The sequence below is a fragment of the Urtica dioica genome, chromosome 5 (assembly GCF_054948205.1).
Source record: "Urtica dioica subsp. dioica isolate 48M chromosome 5, U.dioica_male_clone48M_v1_H2, whole genome shotgun sequence".
Taxonomy (NCBI): domain Eukaryota; kingdom Viridiplantae; phylum Streptophyta; class Magnoliopsida; order Rosales; family Urticaceae; genus Urtica; species Urtica dioica.
This window is the reverse complement of record NC_142760.1, coordinates 38111459-38126975: the sequence shown is the minus strand read 5'-3', so window position 1 is coordinate 38126975 and position 15517 is coordinate 38111459. Positions and strand designations below refer to the sequence as shown.

The window sequence follows — 15517 nt, the reverse complement described above, 5'->3', positions numbered from 1 at the left end:
TCGGTTTGATTCAAAATTAAAAAAAAAAAAAAAAAAACTGCCTAAATGAAACAGATTAGTTAAGTCAACGCTGAAATTTCTCCATATCCACACGTCCAAAAACTCAAAAAAACCAGGTTAACTACTTTCCTAATAGGTTTGATTCGGAATTAAAAATAAACTGCTTAAATTATAATTAATAAGGGCAAAAGTGTAAAATTATTTCAATTAATGAGATGCCACGTAAACAAGATGACTATTTTCAGGAAATTAACGAAAGGTTGGCTAAAACCAAATTGCAAACCTTAAAGATGGCTACGCAGTCAATTTTTTGTTAAAAAAATGGCAAATTTTTTACTCAATCATGTTTTTACTCAATGTAATTTAGTTGACTAAGTTTCGATGTTCCAACATGATTATTCATTGTGAGTTCTAATTAGCCATATCTATGAAATGCTTACATCAAGTATTGTAACGTCAAAACGTATAGTGTATTTATAGATTTAAATAAGAATCTGTCGGAGTCCAAGAATCTGATTCTTTGGCGAGCGGGGGTAAAAGGAGAAAGTGAGTGCTAGAGTGGTGAAGGGTGATTTAGTAATATGCATAACGGATAAAATAAACTAATATTACTGAATTACAGATCTTGGATATTTTGGATAGTCTAAACCAAGGTTCGAAATGCCGTTTTCGACGTCGTTTCGAGTCTCCTGATTTACGAAAAATCGATGCGCCGACGGAAAATCGAACGGAACAAATGTGAAAAAAGGCAAATGAAATGTCATTTTTAAATGCCGTTTTCGATGGAAAATCGATATGCCGATGTATAACCGAACGGAAATAATGTTGTAAAATATATTAAAAATATATACAGATATACATTACATAAATATATTTTTATTTATTTATATATATCTTGTTTATTTTGTTGTTAATAAAGAAATTTTCTTTAATGGGCTTATTTATTTATTTATAAAATACGTTTATATATATATATACACTTTGTTATATTATATAATGGGCTTATACAATTATATATACGATTACTTATATGCAAGTAGTTATATTATATTACCTCAACTAGCATTTGATATCAATAGGTGTATGTTTTTAATGAGCTTATAGTAACATATATTTCTTTCATTCAGCCCACCACAGTTTTTAATTTTGACCCTAGTGGGCACTTAAACATCATCTTCTTCTCCAAAATACAAACGCCCCACATGCAGACAAAAAGAAAATTTAAAACTGAAAAAAAAAACTTGCCAGAAGTAGGCCAGTCTCTCCGGCGCGACTCCGCCAGAAGCCATGGCGTCGAACACCGTCGACTAGATTGGCGATTTCGTCACCGTAGTGGTCCGATTCCTGCTCCGCCACGACTACCACCGTCGGATTCGCGCTCCGAACCTTCGTCAAGAAATCGCGAATCGCCGATTTGGACGAGTCGTAGAGCGTGCCGTGGAGCTGGAGAGCGAGGTTGACTCCGACGGCCTTGAGATCCTTGTTGCTGACGTGGGGCATCCAGAGCCATACGTCCTCAAGGCGGTCGACGACGGCGTGGAACTCGAAGGCCACGTACGTGCTCAACGCAACACAAAACGAAAGGAAGCTCAGTCTTGTCGCCGAAACTTGCCAGGAGTCGTCCGTTTCGCTCGACTATCGCCAAATATCCTCGAAATATGATGAATTTTGTTAATTCGAATGAACGAAAAAATCCGGTTGTTTTTTGTTCGAAGGGCATGTCGTTTCCTCGGCAATCGAATGACAAAATATGGAAAAACGACATACTAAGTCTCGCCGGCCGTTTTTGGTCGGCGGCGGCGCCGCCGCCGAATTCCGGCGAATTTCGCCGGCATTTTAAACACTGGTCTAAACTCTAAAGTCAGAAAAATATCCTGGGAAGTTCATCGCTACGTCACTATGCAAATAAAGGGTTATACAAGTATATAGCCACACGGATATAGGGATTTTGATTTTAGCCAACTTTCTGTTAAGTTCTTGTTAATAACAGCAATCTATTTACAGCTTGTTAAAATACTTGAATGACCTTAAATAACTCCCGCCTATTTTCACCCCAAAAATTAAAAAAATTAAAAAACAAATATTCGGTCAATAACTACTCGCGCTATTCGAGGAACATCATTAACGTCATTAATTAATACCACCAAATCACGCAACCTCAACAATTCACTCGAACACAATTTCAAACCCGAAAAAATCCAAAACATTTTTTGAGTCGAAAAAAAAATCTCGGACCGAAACTCAGGCGATCGAAGAAGTTCTGGAATTTTTCGGCGATTGAAGAGTCTCCGGAAGCTTTTATGCGATTGAAGATCATAAACACTCGAACCCGACGCCGAAGAAAAGGTAATATCCCGAGTGTTTTTTTTTCAAAAATGGCTGTTCTAATATCTTGAATATTTTTTTCAAAAATGGCTGTTCTAATGGCGTTGGTTTGAAATCAATAATATTGTTTGAGTGAATGAAGAGTTAAGGCCAAGAGTTAATGGATGAGTGTTTTTGTGTATTTGATGTTATGATGTTTTGTACTTGTCGTATTAACAGATATAATTGCAATGGCGAAAAAAACTCCATCGAAGAAAAAGGTGAACACTAAGGACAGTCAAGAAAAAAGATCAAGTCGTCTATTTACATGCATATTAGTTAATAAACTACAAATTTACATTAGTATGAGTGTGATTGCGACCAAATTTAGTTAATTAATTACAAACTTTCATATTTCTTTTTTGTCTATTTACATGCATATTAGTTAATTAATTACAAATTTACATCAGTATTAGTGTGATTGCGACCAAATTTAGTTGTCTATTAACATGTAATCAGTAAGTTAATGGAAGCAGTAAATTGGCTGTTAATTAACAAAGATTCTCAATCTGAAAACATTCACTATCAACTAAATTGAATATGCATTTGAGTTAAAATTCAACAAAAAATAATCATAATAATAAGAGAATAGAAAATGAAGCCCAAAAAAATGAAGAACCATCATCCATGGTGTAGTGTCGGGTTATGAACAGTGAGAAAAAAAAATGGACGTTCAAATTTATGAAATTATGAAACACCAAAGAATTGTAAAATTTGAATTACAATTGGGGGCAAACAATGATCAGAATTATTTCCAAAATGAAAACAAAATAATATCAATAAATGAAGAATATATTTACAGATTGTATATTAATGTTTTGCCACGAAAATAGAAAATAATTAGCTAAAGTCAACCGCTGAAATTTTCAAATCCACACGTCAAAAAATTCAAAAAATCACGTTAACTATACATTCCTAATCGGTTTGATTCAAAATTTAAAAAAAAAAAAAAACTGCCTAAATTATAATTAGCGGCCGAATTAATAAGGGCAAAGATGTAAAACAAAGTCGATTAATGAGATGCCACGTAAGCAACTTGGCTATTTATAAATTGTTAACGAAAGGTTGGCTAAAACACAATTGTTAGCGTAAACGTGACTTACGTAGTCAATTTTTTTTTTTAAACAACAAGCTATATAGCCGCGCGTTGCAGCAGCCAGAGAAGAGTATTAGTCCAAATATATAATCAATTAATATACTTTGATTCCACAATCGAAATAAATATATAAATAACTTCGATTGAAATTAATACACTCATTGAAGTTAAATTAAAACTAATTATACATTGAATGTTAGTCAAGATAAGAAACTAATATAATATGCAAAGTGTATAATAGTTAAATATGAATGTAAAATAAATATATAAATTCCAAATTTTAGCAACATATTTGGAATGTCATAATTAGTGTTGTAAATTTATTTTTAATGGCATTTTTTGAAATGTCATGTTATATTTTTCATTTATTTGTATTGGTATTATTTATCACATTTTAAAAATTTCATCCTTAATAAATATTGCCAACTTCTTAAAATTGTTGTTTTATGTAGATAATTTTGTTATTAATTCAGATTTATGAAGGTTTACTAAATGTAACATTCTATATTTACTAAAAGAGGGTACAATATCACTGTAGAAACTGTAAGGAGTAAGGACCAATCAGTGGATAAAGTTTTTTGAATCTGAAACGTATTGTTGCAACACGTAATTATTGTAGCACCAATTTTTTTTTCTTCACTCAACAATTGCCACGTTACTGCATCTTAAGTTTTCATTCTTCCACGTGGACTAATACATGTACCATATGTTTTATGAAAGAAAATATATCTATGTCCACTACAGGTAAAAGAAATATCAAAGTAAAACCTGTGGGGCTTGCTTTATAAGTCATTGATTGGTTACTATTAGTTAAAAATAATATTTTATGAGCCTCACACTGTATTTCTTAAAACTCTCTGCTAACTTATATTTTTTGGTTTATTTGCTATTACTAATTATATGACATAAGCGGAGTTTAAAAAAAAATAAAAAAAAAACTCAAAGCAATTACATATGTTTTTCAAAAGACACCATAATATATATATCGTACCATAATATATTTCTTATAATGATTAAATTTAGTAATTACTTTAACGAATTTGTTACATGTTTGCTTAACATATTACTTCATATTTTAAACTATAACTTTTACATTAATTTGAAACAATTATGAAATAGTTTGAAATCATTAAATTTTATGAAGAGTTAATTTTTATTTTCATTAGATCAGTATAAATTCGTAAGAGTTATTAATATACACATATAGTTATCTATAAAACTAATTAGAAAATATGTTCATACTTTTTACATATAAGAAGAGTGTTAAAAAGGACAAAAAAAGTTGAGGAGGCAACTTAACATTATGTACTCTATAATATATATATATATATATATATATATATATATATATATATATATATATATATATTTCATTCTTCATGCTATGATTTTACTCCGATAAATAGAACTAATAAATATAATCATAAACTACAACATTGACCAAAATTTTACATCAAACTCAAAAAGATACAAATATATCTATGAGAAAATGGTGACATAAATACCCAAAGTTTGAACATATTTGCATTTTCTTACCAAATGTTTAAAACCTGCGGGCAAAATACCTAAGGTTATATTTCATCAACTCCGTTACTACCTGTGGCGTTAGGTTGGACGGGAGTGACAGGTGTCATCATCTGGGATATATTTGAAAATTAAGTAATGAGAATTGAATGAAAAAAACATTAATAGAACTAATAAAAGAAAAGAAAAGAAAAACAAATTAAATACATTTGATTAAACCGAATAAAAGAGCTTGTGTTCGAAATCCCCAAATTACTGACCTAGGTTTTTTCTTCTTCTTCTTTTCTTCGACAACTCCATCGCCATCTCCATCGAGTCTTCAACTCCATCGCCATCTCCATCGAGTCTTCAACTCCATCGCCATCTCCATCGAGTCTTCAACTCCATCGCCATCTCTTGATCTCATCTCTTCATCGAAACTCCAGCAACCTAGCGATGTCGTCATCTTCATCGTATAATGGCCATCGAGGTGTGCGTAGGAGTTCGTCGGTGAAGCACGATGGATTTCGTCCGACTGAGACTTGTTATTGCGGCGTTCAATGGACTGAGAAGACGTCGTGGACGGATACAAATCCAGGTAGGAGGTTCAGAAGTTGTTACAGAGCAAAGGTAGGTGATTTAATTCCCTGTTGTGGTCGTGCTATAATTCCCGTCCCGTGATTTAATTCCCTGTTGTGGTCGTGCTATAATTCCCTGTTGGGTTCTTTGAATGGATACAGAGTGACGGTTGCAGGTTTTTTGAATGGATAGACCCACCGATGTGTGAGAGGTCAAAGCAAGTAATTCCGGGTTTGATAAGAAAAATAAATCTATTGGAGTCTCAGTTTGGTGAAGGAGTGGAATTCTCAAGCGATTCCGGGGTTGAGATGAAGTTCAAGAAAGACACAGGAGTGGTCAGTTTGAAATGTATTCTGATTTTGACATTATTTGTATGTGTATTAGTGTTGTGTTTAAAATGTGTCTGAATGGAATAAACACAGGACTGAAATGTATCTCAGTTTAGTGTTGTGTTGTGTTCTGATGCTTGGAATGTATCTTGAAATGTATCTTTGTGGTTGAGACCGATATTTGTAATCTTTTGTTCTTTGATCAAATGAAATATATTTTGGAACTGATTCTTGATCCCAGTCCTTGACACACCAACTCAGGAGATATGACATTTTCCCTATCTTTATACCAATAACTAAATGCTAGACAAATCAATAGAAAACTAATTTAGGACCAAAGAATATGTACAGAATAGTTCATAAATCAGGGACCATTTAGCTGTAGAATAAAATCTGTTCACCCGGCTCTTCGGCGACAAAGAATATGTACAGAATATAGTTCATAAATCAGGGACCAAAGAATATGTAGAATAGTTCATAGATCATTTATACATCTTTCTGTTCACCCGGCTCTTCGGCGACAAAATTAAAGAATGTGCTTCGAATAAATCAAAAAAAAGGAAAATTATCATAAAAACCATTTTCAGACCATGTTTGATTCTAGCAACATAAAAAATTCCTGTTTGATTCTAGCATTAACATAAAAAAAACATCAAAAATTTCTTGTTTGATTCCAGCAACATTAACATAAAAAAAACATCAAAAATTTCCTGTTTGATTCCAACAACAAAAACATCAAACATTCCTGTCTTGGATTCATTCTACAGCTGATCTCTGTTGTCTCTTTCTTCTCTCAATTCTTTTTACTGTTTCCGGTGCTGGATTTTCCTTGATTGGTCTGCCTCTCTTTTTGGTTGCTTTGACCTGCAATAAAACAGGTTCTATATTACTTAACCACAACAATAAAATAGCTTCTACACTTTCAATAAAACATCTTCTATTTTACCAGTGGGGTTCTGCTTTTACAAGTTCGTTTAGAGTGTCCACTTTCACCACACACACTGCAGTGGTTCTTCTGGCCTCTTCTAGGGTACTTTGTTGCATCTGCCGGGGGTGGTTCATCAGCAGATCTGTTCCTTTTCTTCTTTGGCCTGCCGGGCATGACATGGTCTTCAGGAGGCTCGATAGGGTTCAGTCCAGGTTCAGGCCAGTTGTCAGGACTGGTCATCGGTTGGATGACACAACTGTAAGCAGCGATGTATGCCTCTCTCTTGTATTATGGATCTATGAAGTCCATAATATTTAACCCGGATGACCATATACAAGAGAGGGCATGAGGACATGGTAAACCTTCATTCCAAAATCATTAACAATTCAGTCCAAAATCATTAAAAATTCAGTCCAAAATCATTAACAATTCAGTCCAAAATATTTTCAAAACATTTAAAATACCTGTGAGTTCAAAGCTTCTACATGAACATGTCTTTTCTTTGATGTCAACAACCAATGATTCAGCACCCATGAATGTGACTTGAAACTTGCCATTTCCAGCTGGAGTAGGCATACAATACCTAATTTACAAAGTCCATACCATTACATATTACTACAAAATATATATGAAACATGCTTGATTGTGCATCAGAAATAATATAGAAAATTATAAAAATAAATTAATTTCACAAAGACAGAAAAACAAAGAGATAAACATTAAAGATTATTTACCTTGCTGATTTTTTGTACAACTCTATAATGGCCATAATCCTCTTCCCCACATCATGCTTCCACTTAAGTACAGCTTGGCGTTTGGTTTCAAACCGACACATCAACCAGAATCTTATTTTTTCTAGGAGGGTGACAATTGGCTTGTCTCTGGCATGTAGTATAGCAGAATTAAAGCTCTCACACAAGTTATTAAGGAGCATGTCACACTTTACATATTCTCTAAAGTGTGACTTGCTCCATTCTCTAGGGTTCTTCTGAGCTAGCCACTCATATGCTGATGTGTCTTCTTCTTTTAGCTCTCTCATTCTCCTCAAGAATTCAGCTGTTGTTGTAGCTTTTGCACACCCCCAGAGTATATGTTTGAGCAGCAAACCGCCATGCTTTTGCTTGAAGTTGGCATGAAGATGCCTAACACAAAATCTACCTTCAGCACCTGGAAATGTCTCGGCCAAAGTCTTTTCCAGACCCTTCTGCCTGTCACTCATAACAGTGAACACTCTAGGGTTTTCAATCTGCAAATCTTCACTCACAAGCTGTAGAAACCATCCCCAAGTAGCAGTGTTTTCCTTTTCTACTACTGCAAAAGCTACAGGGTATTGAGAGTTATTTGCATCTATTCCTACAGCAGCTAGCAACATTCCTTTGCAATAACCCTTCAAAAAACAACCATCAAAGCCTAGCAACGGTCTACACCCTTTGTTAAACCCATCTTTGCATGCTTTTAGACAGACATATGCTCTTTCAAATACCCTTTTCCCATTCACCATTTTAGTTTTCAAAATAGTAGTGCTTCCTGGATTTGTAGCCATCAACTGCCTACAGTAGGCATCAAGAATGGCATATTGATCCTTTATAGAACCCTCTAATACCCTCCTAGCCTTCGATTTTGCCCTGTAAAAACTGTACTTGATACATCCTTGAACTTTGAAGCCTTTGTCATTTCCCTAAAGCTCGGGAAATACTACTATTTTCTTTATAAATCTTGAAATATATTAAAATAATATTATTCTTTTTTTTATTTAATCCGCGGCAACGCGCGGGTTCAATAACTCGTAATTTATATAACGTCATTATGTACTTTATTGATTTATAAAGTATACAAGTGAAAAAAAAAGTTATGATGAATATGTACATCAAATGAGTTGTCAAATCCCTAATATTTAACATGCTTATTATAAATACTCTTCCAAAAAAAAAAACACATCTTCGAATTATCCGGAGAGCCCCTAGAAAGCACTCTTGCTATGGCCTTGAGTCATACAAAGTTACAAACTAAAGTTTTGTGCTATAAGACCAACTCCACCCGATAACACCATTTTCTACTCTATTTTACAGTACATGTCACGTCAAACACTACCTCATCTCCAACCGAACTCTATTTTTTACACCAAATTGAAATATTAATTTTATATTCAACTTTCTCTTATTTATTTCTATACCCTTATATTTATTTAATATCTTTTAATTATACCACTTATTCATTATTTAATAATGAAGTATTACTCCATAAAATTATTCAAAATACAAATTAACACGAAGTAAACTTAATATTTATTAAACACAAAATACAATACGTAACAAATAACATAAAATAAAATAAAAAAAGTACAATTACACATCTGAATTAGAATATCTCTCCCACAAATGGTCGATCAATGCATTTCGGAGCGTGATATGTGCATCTTTGTCTCTTATTTGTCTGTAGCGACTGAAAAACTCTTAAAATCGTGTATCATCATTCTTGGTGTGGTGAAGAAGGCTCAATCCTTTTTTCACATCTTCGTAGGTTTTCATATTCTCCATCTTTTGCTCTACTCACGGTGGTGAAGATCTTGCCCATGCAACAACTACCGCAATCACACTGAGTAGCATCAAATAGGGTCACAAACATCTGCAAGGAGTTTAAGAGATGTAATAAGGAAGAATAAAAAAACACTATAGTTTCAGAACATCCCTCCACCTTTCTCTTTTTTTTTTTTTTTTTTTTTTTTGTAACCAATCACAAAACAATTCAACATCATTGCACGCTGTAGCAAATTACCAATCATAAACAGAATAGAGCACAAAACTATTAACTTGGGTTGAGCGGTTTGATAAAAAAAAAAAATTAAAAAAATTAAAAACTTGAGTTGATGGGTGAGAATTAATTACCAAAGTTTTTGCGGCACTGGATTTCGTCGGAGTCTCGCGTTTGGGGTCTGCTCACATGGTGACTCAGCAGCACTGTCGACGCTGTTTCTTCAGCCTTCTTCCGCGTTCAACGTTTGTTGTTTAGTCGCCATCCACCGCTTCGGACGGAAGCTTCAAGACTTTTGATTCTCCTCAGTCAAGACGGACTGGAGCGGATAAGATTAATTAGGGTTTATTTTATTTATTTATAAATAATCATTCCCTTATTTTTTTTAATATTTAAAAATTCTGTCAACTGCAATAGAAGAAGAGGGAAAACGAAAGATAAAATAAGGAAGTTTTCATGAATGTGAAATTTTTGGAGGGGAAGTTATTTTCTTTTCTATTAATTGTGCTCGGTTTCAAATATGCGTTGGCAGGTAGTGGTGTTTCTTTCCTATTAAAAATTGTTTACGTATTATATAAATTGTCAATTATAGCTGATTATTTGTAATACTTCTTCAAAGAATGTCATATTCATAATTCATTCGTTCTTCCCATTTGTTCTTTTGCTGATACCATATATATAAATTCATCCTAACCAACAAATTATATAACACCACATAGAAATAAAAATGTGGCTATAAATATGTCACAACAGTTTTAAAAAGTCATTATATTGAATATCTAACTAACGTGAAATTATGTAGCACGACATAAAACTAAAAATGTCACTGAAAGTATATCACAACATTTATAAGAAGTCATCAAATTGAAGGTTTGACGTTAAATTATTGTCAACAAATTCGTAAATAACGACATTTGACTTTTTAATGTCGTTAAATCTTCCAATTTAATATATAGCATTTCACTTTCACGACATTTATAATATCTAAATGTCACTGTATACCTAAAATACCGTCATTTAATTAAAAATGTCATGAATTATATGTGGGGAAAAGTCATATTTCTTGCAGTGGACGTAGGAGTAGCTTTGTTGGCTTCAATATGGTGGCTTTGATTCTTTTTATTTGGTGTGTTTTCAACTGATGATAATATTGACAAACTTGTGACTGGCTTTGTTGATTTCAATACGGTGGATTTATTTGATGCTTTATATATGGTGTTTTTTTTAAACTGATGATCTGATTATGGTAGCTTTGTTGATTTCAATATGCTGTAATTTTTTTTTCCATGTTGATTCACATTTAAAGTCCCTGCGGTTGTGTTTGGTAGTTAACTCAAAAAATTTTTGTTTTATATTTTCTAATTTTTGTAGTTGTACTGAAAAATTATTTTGCAGTTGTTTTCAAAAAGCTGTTTGGTACAGTTTTCATTTTTGTTTTTGAGAAAGTGAAAAAACTGAAAAAAAATGTTTGGTATAGTTTTCATTTTTTGTTTTTGAAAGAATGAAAAGAGAAGATGAGGAGAAGGAGAAAAGAAGAGAATAAAAAAATTTACAAAAACAACTTTTATTTTTTTTTCAGTTTTATTTACTTTTTTACAAAACAACTTCAAAATTTTTAAAAAAAATTTTCCGAAAAATTAAAACAAACACATTTTCACTTTTTATTTTCAATTTTTTCAAGTGAAAAACAGTTTTTGGAATGAAAACCAAACACAACTGCGCATTTCTGGAATTTTCTGTACAATTCAACAATTCTGGAAGTATCTAGGTTAAATCTGAAAGCTTTAGAGTGGCAAAGTTGTAAATTTTTGTGTGGCATTCTTGTAATATCGTCGAATGGCACACAATGTAATTATGATATGTTTAAATGGCCTTTTCGTAATTTTTCAATATAGTGTAACAGGAAACTGAGTGAGTCAGAGTGAACAGATAACAGATAACAGATAACATGCGCATTCCTTTATTTATATATATATATATATATATATATATATATATATATATAAAATAATATATGGTAGGAATCTGACAGACCGGTTTACAATTTTTTTTTTTCAAACGCGAAATCTAATTTCAATTGGATTTAAATAGTTTAAAGGCTCAAGAAATATATTTTTATGGTAGTAATTGCACGATCAACACAAATCATTGTAACGCAGTCATGATTCTCTTTAGAAAAAGAAAGTCTCCCTTTTACAATCACGAATTGTATGTGGGGAAGGAAAAGTCATATTTCTTGTGGTGGACGTAGGACTAGCTTTGTTGACTTCAATATGGTGGCTTTGATTCTTTTTATTTGGTGTGTTTTCAACTGATGATAATATTGACAAACCTGTGACTGGCTTTGTTGATTTCAATACGGTGGATTTATTTGATGCTTTATATATGATGTTTTTTTAAACTGATGATCTGATTATGGTGGCTTTGTTGATTTCAATATGCTGTAATTTTTTTTTCCATGTTGATTCACATTTAAAGTCCCTGCATTTCTGGAATTTTCTGTACAATACGTGAGCTTCTTCGCCAACGTCAACAATTCTGGAAGTGTCTAGGTTAAATCTGAAAGCTTTCGAGTGGCAAAGTTGTAAATTTTTTTGTGGCATTCTTGTAATATCGTCGAATGGCACACAATGTAATTATGATATGTTTAAATGACATTTTCGTAATTTTTCAATATAGTGTAACAGGAAACCGAGTGAGTCAGAGTGAACAGATAACTGAAGAAATTGAGTAAAAATATATATATAATATATATATAGGGAAACTTGATAAAGCAAGCTTGATAAAGCATGGGATTTGAAAACCAAACCATGTTTTGGTTCCCTTAGAAAAACCAAGCATTTCACCATGTAAAAAGTCCAAATTACCCTTAAATGAATTTTTTTTTCAAAATCAATCCTTCACTCACTCACTCCCCTTCCCTTCTCTTCCCTCACGTGTGGTTTTTCAATTCTGAAACAAAAATAAACGCACAGCCCTCCCTCCCATACCTTCCCAAATCAATTCAAAACCAAAAAAAAAAAAAAAAAAAACCGAGCCCTCTTCTCTCAGTTCCCTTCCTCGTCAGTTCTCCCCGTCGTCGCCACTCGTCATTTCGGTCCTTCGTCGCCAGTCCAGCAATCTCGCGAACCAACAGATTCCTCCAGCCGAGTCGCGAACCAACCGAGCCCACAGCCAAGCACGCCCATCGTCTTCATCATCTCCACGCACGCCCATCGTCGCAAACCCCGACGCACGGCAAACCCCGAAGATAAATGGGTAAGTTTCGATCCTAATTCGATGATATTTTGTAAGAGATTTGTTTGATTTCCTGAAAAAAAAAGAGTTTGAGTTCGTCATGTTGGATCCAGAAAAAAGTTCGAAATTGTTGTCTGTAATTTCGACGTTTTTAGCTGTTATTTCGATTGCATTTCGAAGATTTCGATTCCCACGCCCTAATTCGTTTAAACTCAAATTTTTGGGCCTTCTATGTAGTTAAACAGTTGAGAGAAGATAAATGGGTAAGTTTCGATCCCTAATTCGATGATATTTTGTAAGAGAGATGTTTGATTTACTGAGAAAAAGAGTTTGAGTTCGTCATGTTGGATCCAGAAAAAAGTTCGAAATGGTTGTCTGTAATTTTGAAGTTTATAGCTGTTATTTCGATTTCATTTCGAACTTTTTAACCTGTACACATTTGACTTCTAATGTATACTTTTTAACTTCTTAACAGGTTCAAACGTTAATATGTGTTGTTTATTTGATGGTACTTGGGTGAACAAAGGTACAACCGAGCTCTCTCTCGCGAACCAACCGAGCCCTCTCTCGCGAACCAACCGAGCCCTCGTCGCCAGTCCAGCCGAGTCGCGAACCAGACGAAAATGGTGAGTTTGTTTTGAGTCCCATTGTTTTAGGGTTTGTTAATGGTTTCATAATTATTTAGAGGTTTCTTCGGTTATGACTTTTTAGGGTTGTTTAGAATATGTTTCGGAGATTTTGGGTTTGATGGTTTGAAGTTTTGATGAATTTTTGGTGATCTTAATTGTTTTGATATGAAATATTGGGTATTATCGGTGTGAAAGTTTGGGATGTAGTTTTTTTTAGACATTTCGGATTTTTTGGCTGTGAAGTTCATAGCGGTTTCAAGGGATTTATGAAGATTTAAGTTTGCGTTGGATTTTTGGCTATGGATTTATTTTTGAAATTTTTTTTCAGAGTTTTCAGTTAGGTTATGTGAAGGATTTCATAGTTTATAGTTAGTTTTTGTAAATGATTTCAGAGTTTTCAGTTATTTTATGGAATGGATTTCAGAGTTTTCAGTTAGGTTATGTAAAGATTTCAGAGTTTTCAGGTATTTTTTGTAAATGATTTCAGAGTTTTCTGTTAGTTTATGGAATGGATTTCAGAGTTTTCAAACTGTTTTGCCTATATTTCATGGTTTATGTGCTTTTTAATTATTTTATGTTGGATTGTGTAGTTTCGAAGAGAAAGAGCAAGCGGCCCATAAAGCATGATGATTACACTCCGTTGAACACAGCCAAACTGAAAAGCTTGAAAAGGGGGTGATGAAAATTACTTTGATACTGTTGGAGACTAGTTTTTTGGATGAAAATTGGGTTTGTAATGTTTCTTGATAATTACTTTGGTTGTTTTGGAGACTAGTTTTTTGGATGATATTTTGGTTTGTAATGTATACATGAATAACCCGAAATGTCTGAAATCCTTGACAAAAAATAACTGAAATGTCTGAAATCCATTACAAAAATTAACTTAAATGTCTGAAATCAAGCAAGCTAACTGAAAACTCTGAAATCAAACACATAAAATAACTGAAATGTCTGAAATCAAGCACATAAACTAACTGAAAACTCTGAAATCAATTTCATAAATTAGCTGAAATGTCTTTCAAGATGACGCGCCGCGCCTCAGCAGTAGCGCGCCGCGCATACCGGGAATCGCAAACTCGAAAATCACAGAGTCTTACGCGCGCTCCGCGCATAAGCTGATTTTCTGAGCGCGCGCCGCGCGCCGCGCCCTTCTTCGGAAATCCATTACAAAAATTAGCTGAAAACTCTGAAATCAAACACATAAAATAACTGAAATCTCTTAAATCCATTACAAAAATTAGCTGAAAACTCTGAAATCAAACACATAAAATAACTGAAATCACTGAAATCCATTACAAAAATTAGCTGAAAACTCTGAAATCAAACACATAAAATAACTGAAATGTCTGAAATCAAGCACATAAACTAACTGAAAACTCTGAAATCAAACACATAAAATAACTGAAATGTCTGAAATCAAGCACATAAACTAACTGAAAACTCTGAAATCAAACACATAAAATAACTGAAATGTCTGAAATCAAGCACATAAACTAACTGAAAACTCTTAAATCAAACAGATAAAATAACTGAAATGTCTGAAATCCATTACAAAAATTAGCTGAAAACTCTGAAATCAAACACATAAAATAACTGAAATGCCGTCACACTAGCGTCCGATGTCAAAATGAGAGGAGGCATTGGTCTTCCAGCCCAAACATACGCAGCTTCAAGTTTCAAATCGTATAACGACTCGTCGACACAAAAAGCTTCGTACATAGCGATTAATAGCTCCGCCCGAGATATGTCTTTCGCGAGTGCACGGAGTTCGAATCGCGATTCATTAGTATATTCCCATTTTGTACCTTTGTTCACCCAAGTACCATCAAATAAACAACATATATTAACGTTTGAACCTGTTAAGAAGTTAAAAAGTAGACATTAGAAGTCAAATGTGTACAGGTTAAAAAGTTCGAAATGAAATCGAAATAACAGCTATAAACTTCAAAATTACAGACAACCATTTCGAACTTTTTTCTGGATCCAACATGACGAACTCAAACTCTTTTTCTCAGTAAATCAAACATCTCTCTTACAAAATATCATCGAATTAGGGATCGAAACTTACCCATTTATCTTCTCTCAACTGTTTAACTACATA

At 33.4% G+C, this 15517-nt stretch overlaps 1 protein-coding gene and 1 long non-coding RNA gene across 2 annotated transcripts; one reads left to right on the top strand and one right to left on the bottom strand.

Moving 5' to 3' along the window:
• Nucleotides 1-6627: 6627 nt before the first annotated feature.
• Nucleotides 6628-8342, bottom strand: LOC149398318 (uncharacterized). Its single transcript, XM_089614549.1, has 3 exons — nt 7534-8342; nt 6818-7031; nt 6628-6735 (listed from the first exon to the last, which is right to left on the bottom strand). The coding sequence occupies exons 1-3, from the start codon at nt 8340-8342 to the stop codon at nt 6628-6630; spliced, it is 1131 nt and encodes a 376-aa protein (XP_089470675.1).
• Nucleotides 8343-12357: 4015 nt separating this feature from the next.
• Nucleotides 12358-14249, top strand: LOC149398317 (uncharacterized). The gene is made up of 3 exons (XR_016297288.1): nt 12358-12808; nt 13263-13413; nt 14007-14249. It is a non-coding gene; the product is annotated as an uncharacterized LOC149398317 (long non-coding RNA).
• Nucleotides 14250-15517: the final 1268 nt, after the last annotated feature.

Bases quoted from the DNA above. Each gene is read 5' to 3' on its own strand.
- LOC149398318 (XM_089614549.1), bottom strand. From the start codon at position 8,342: ATGGCTACAAATCCAGGAAGCACTACTATTTTGAAAACTAAAATGGTG. The intron at 7,032-7,533 runs GTAAATAATCTT...ACCGATGACCAG, and splicing joins TTGTACAAAAAATCAGCAAG to TCCTGACAACTGGCCTGAAC. The intron at 6,736-6,817 runs GTAAAATAGAAG...GTTTTATTGCAG, and splicing joins GTAAAAGCAGAACCCCACTG to GTCAAAGCAACCAAAAAGAG.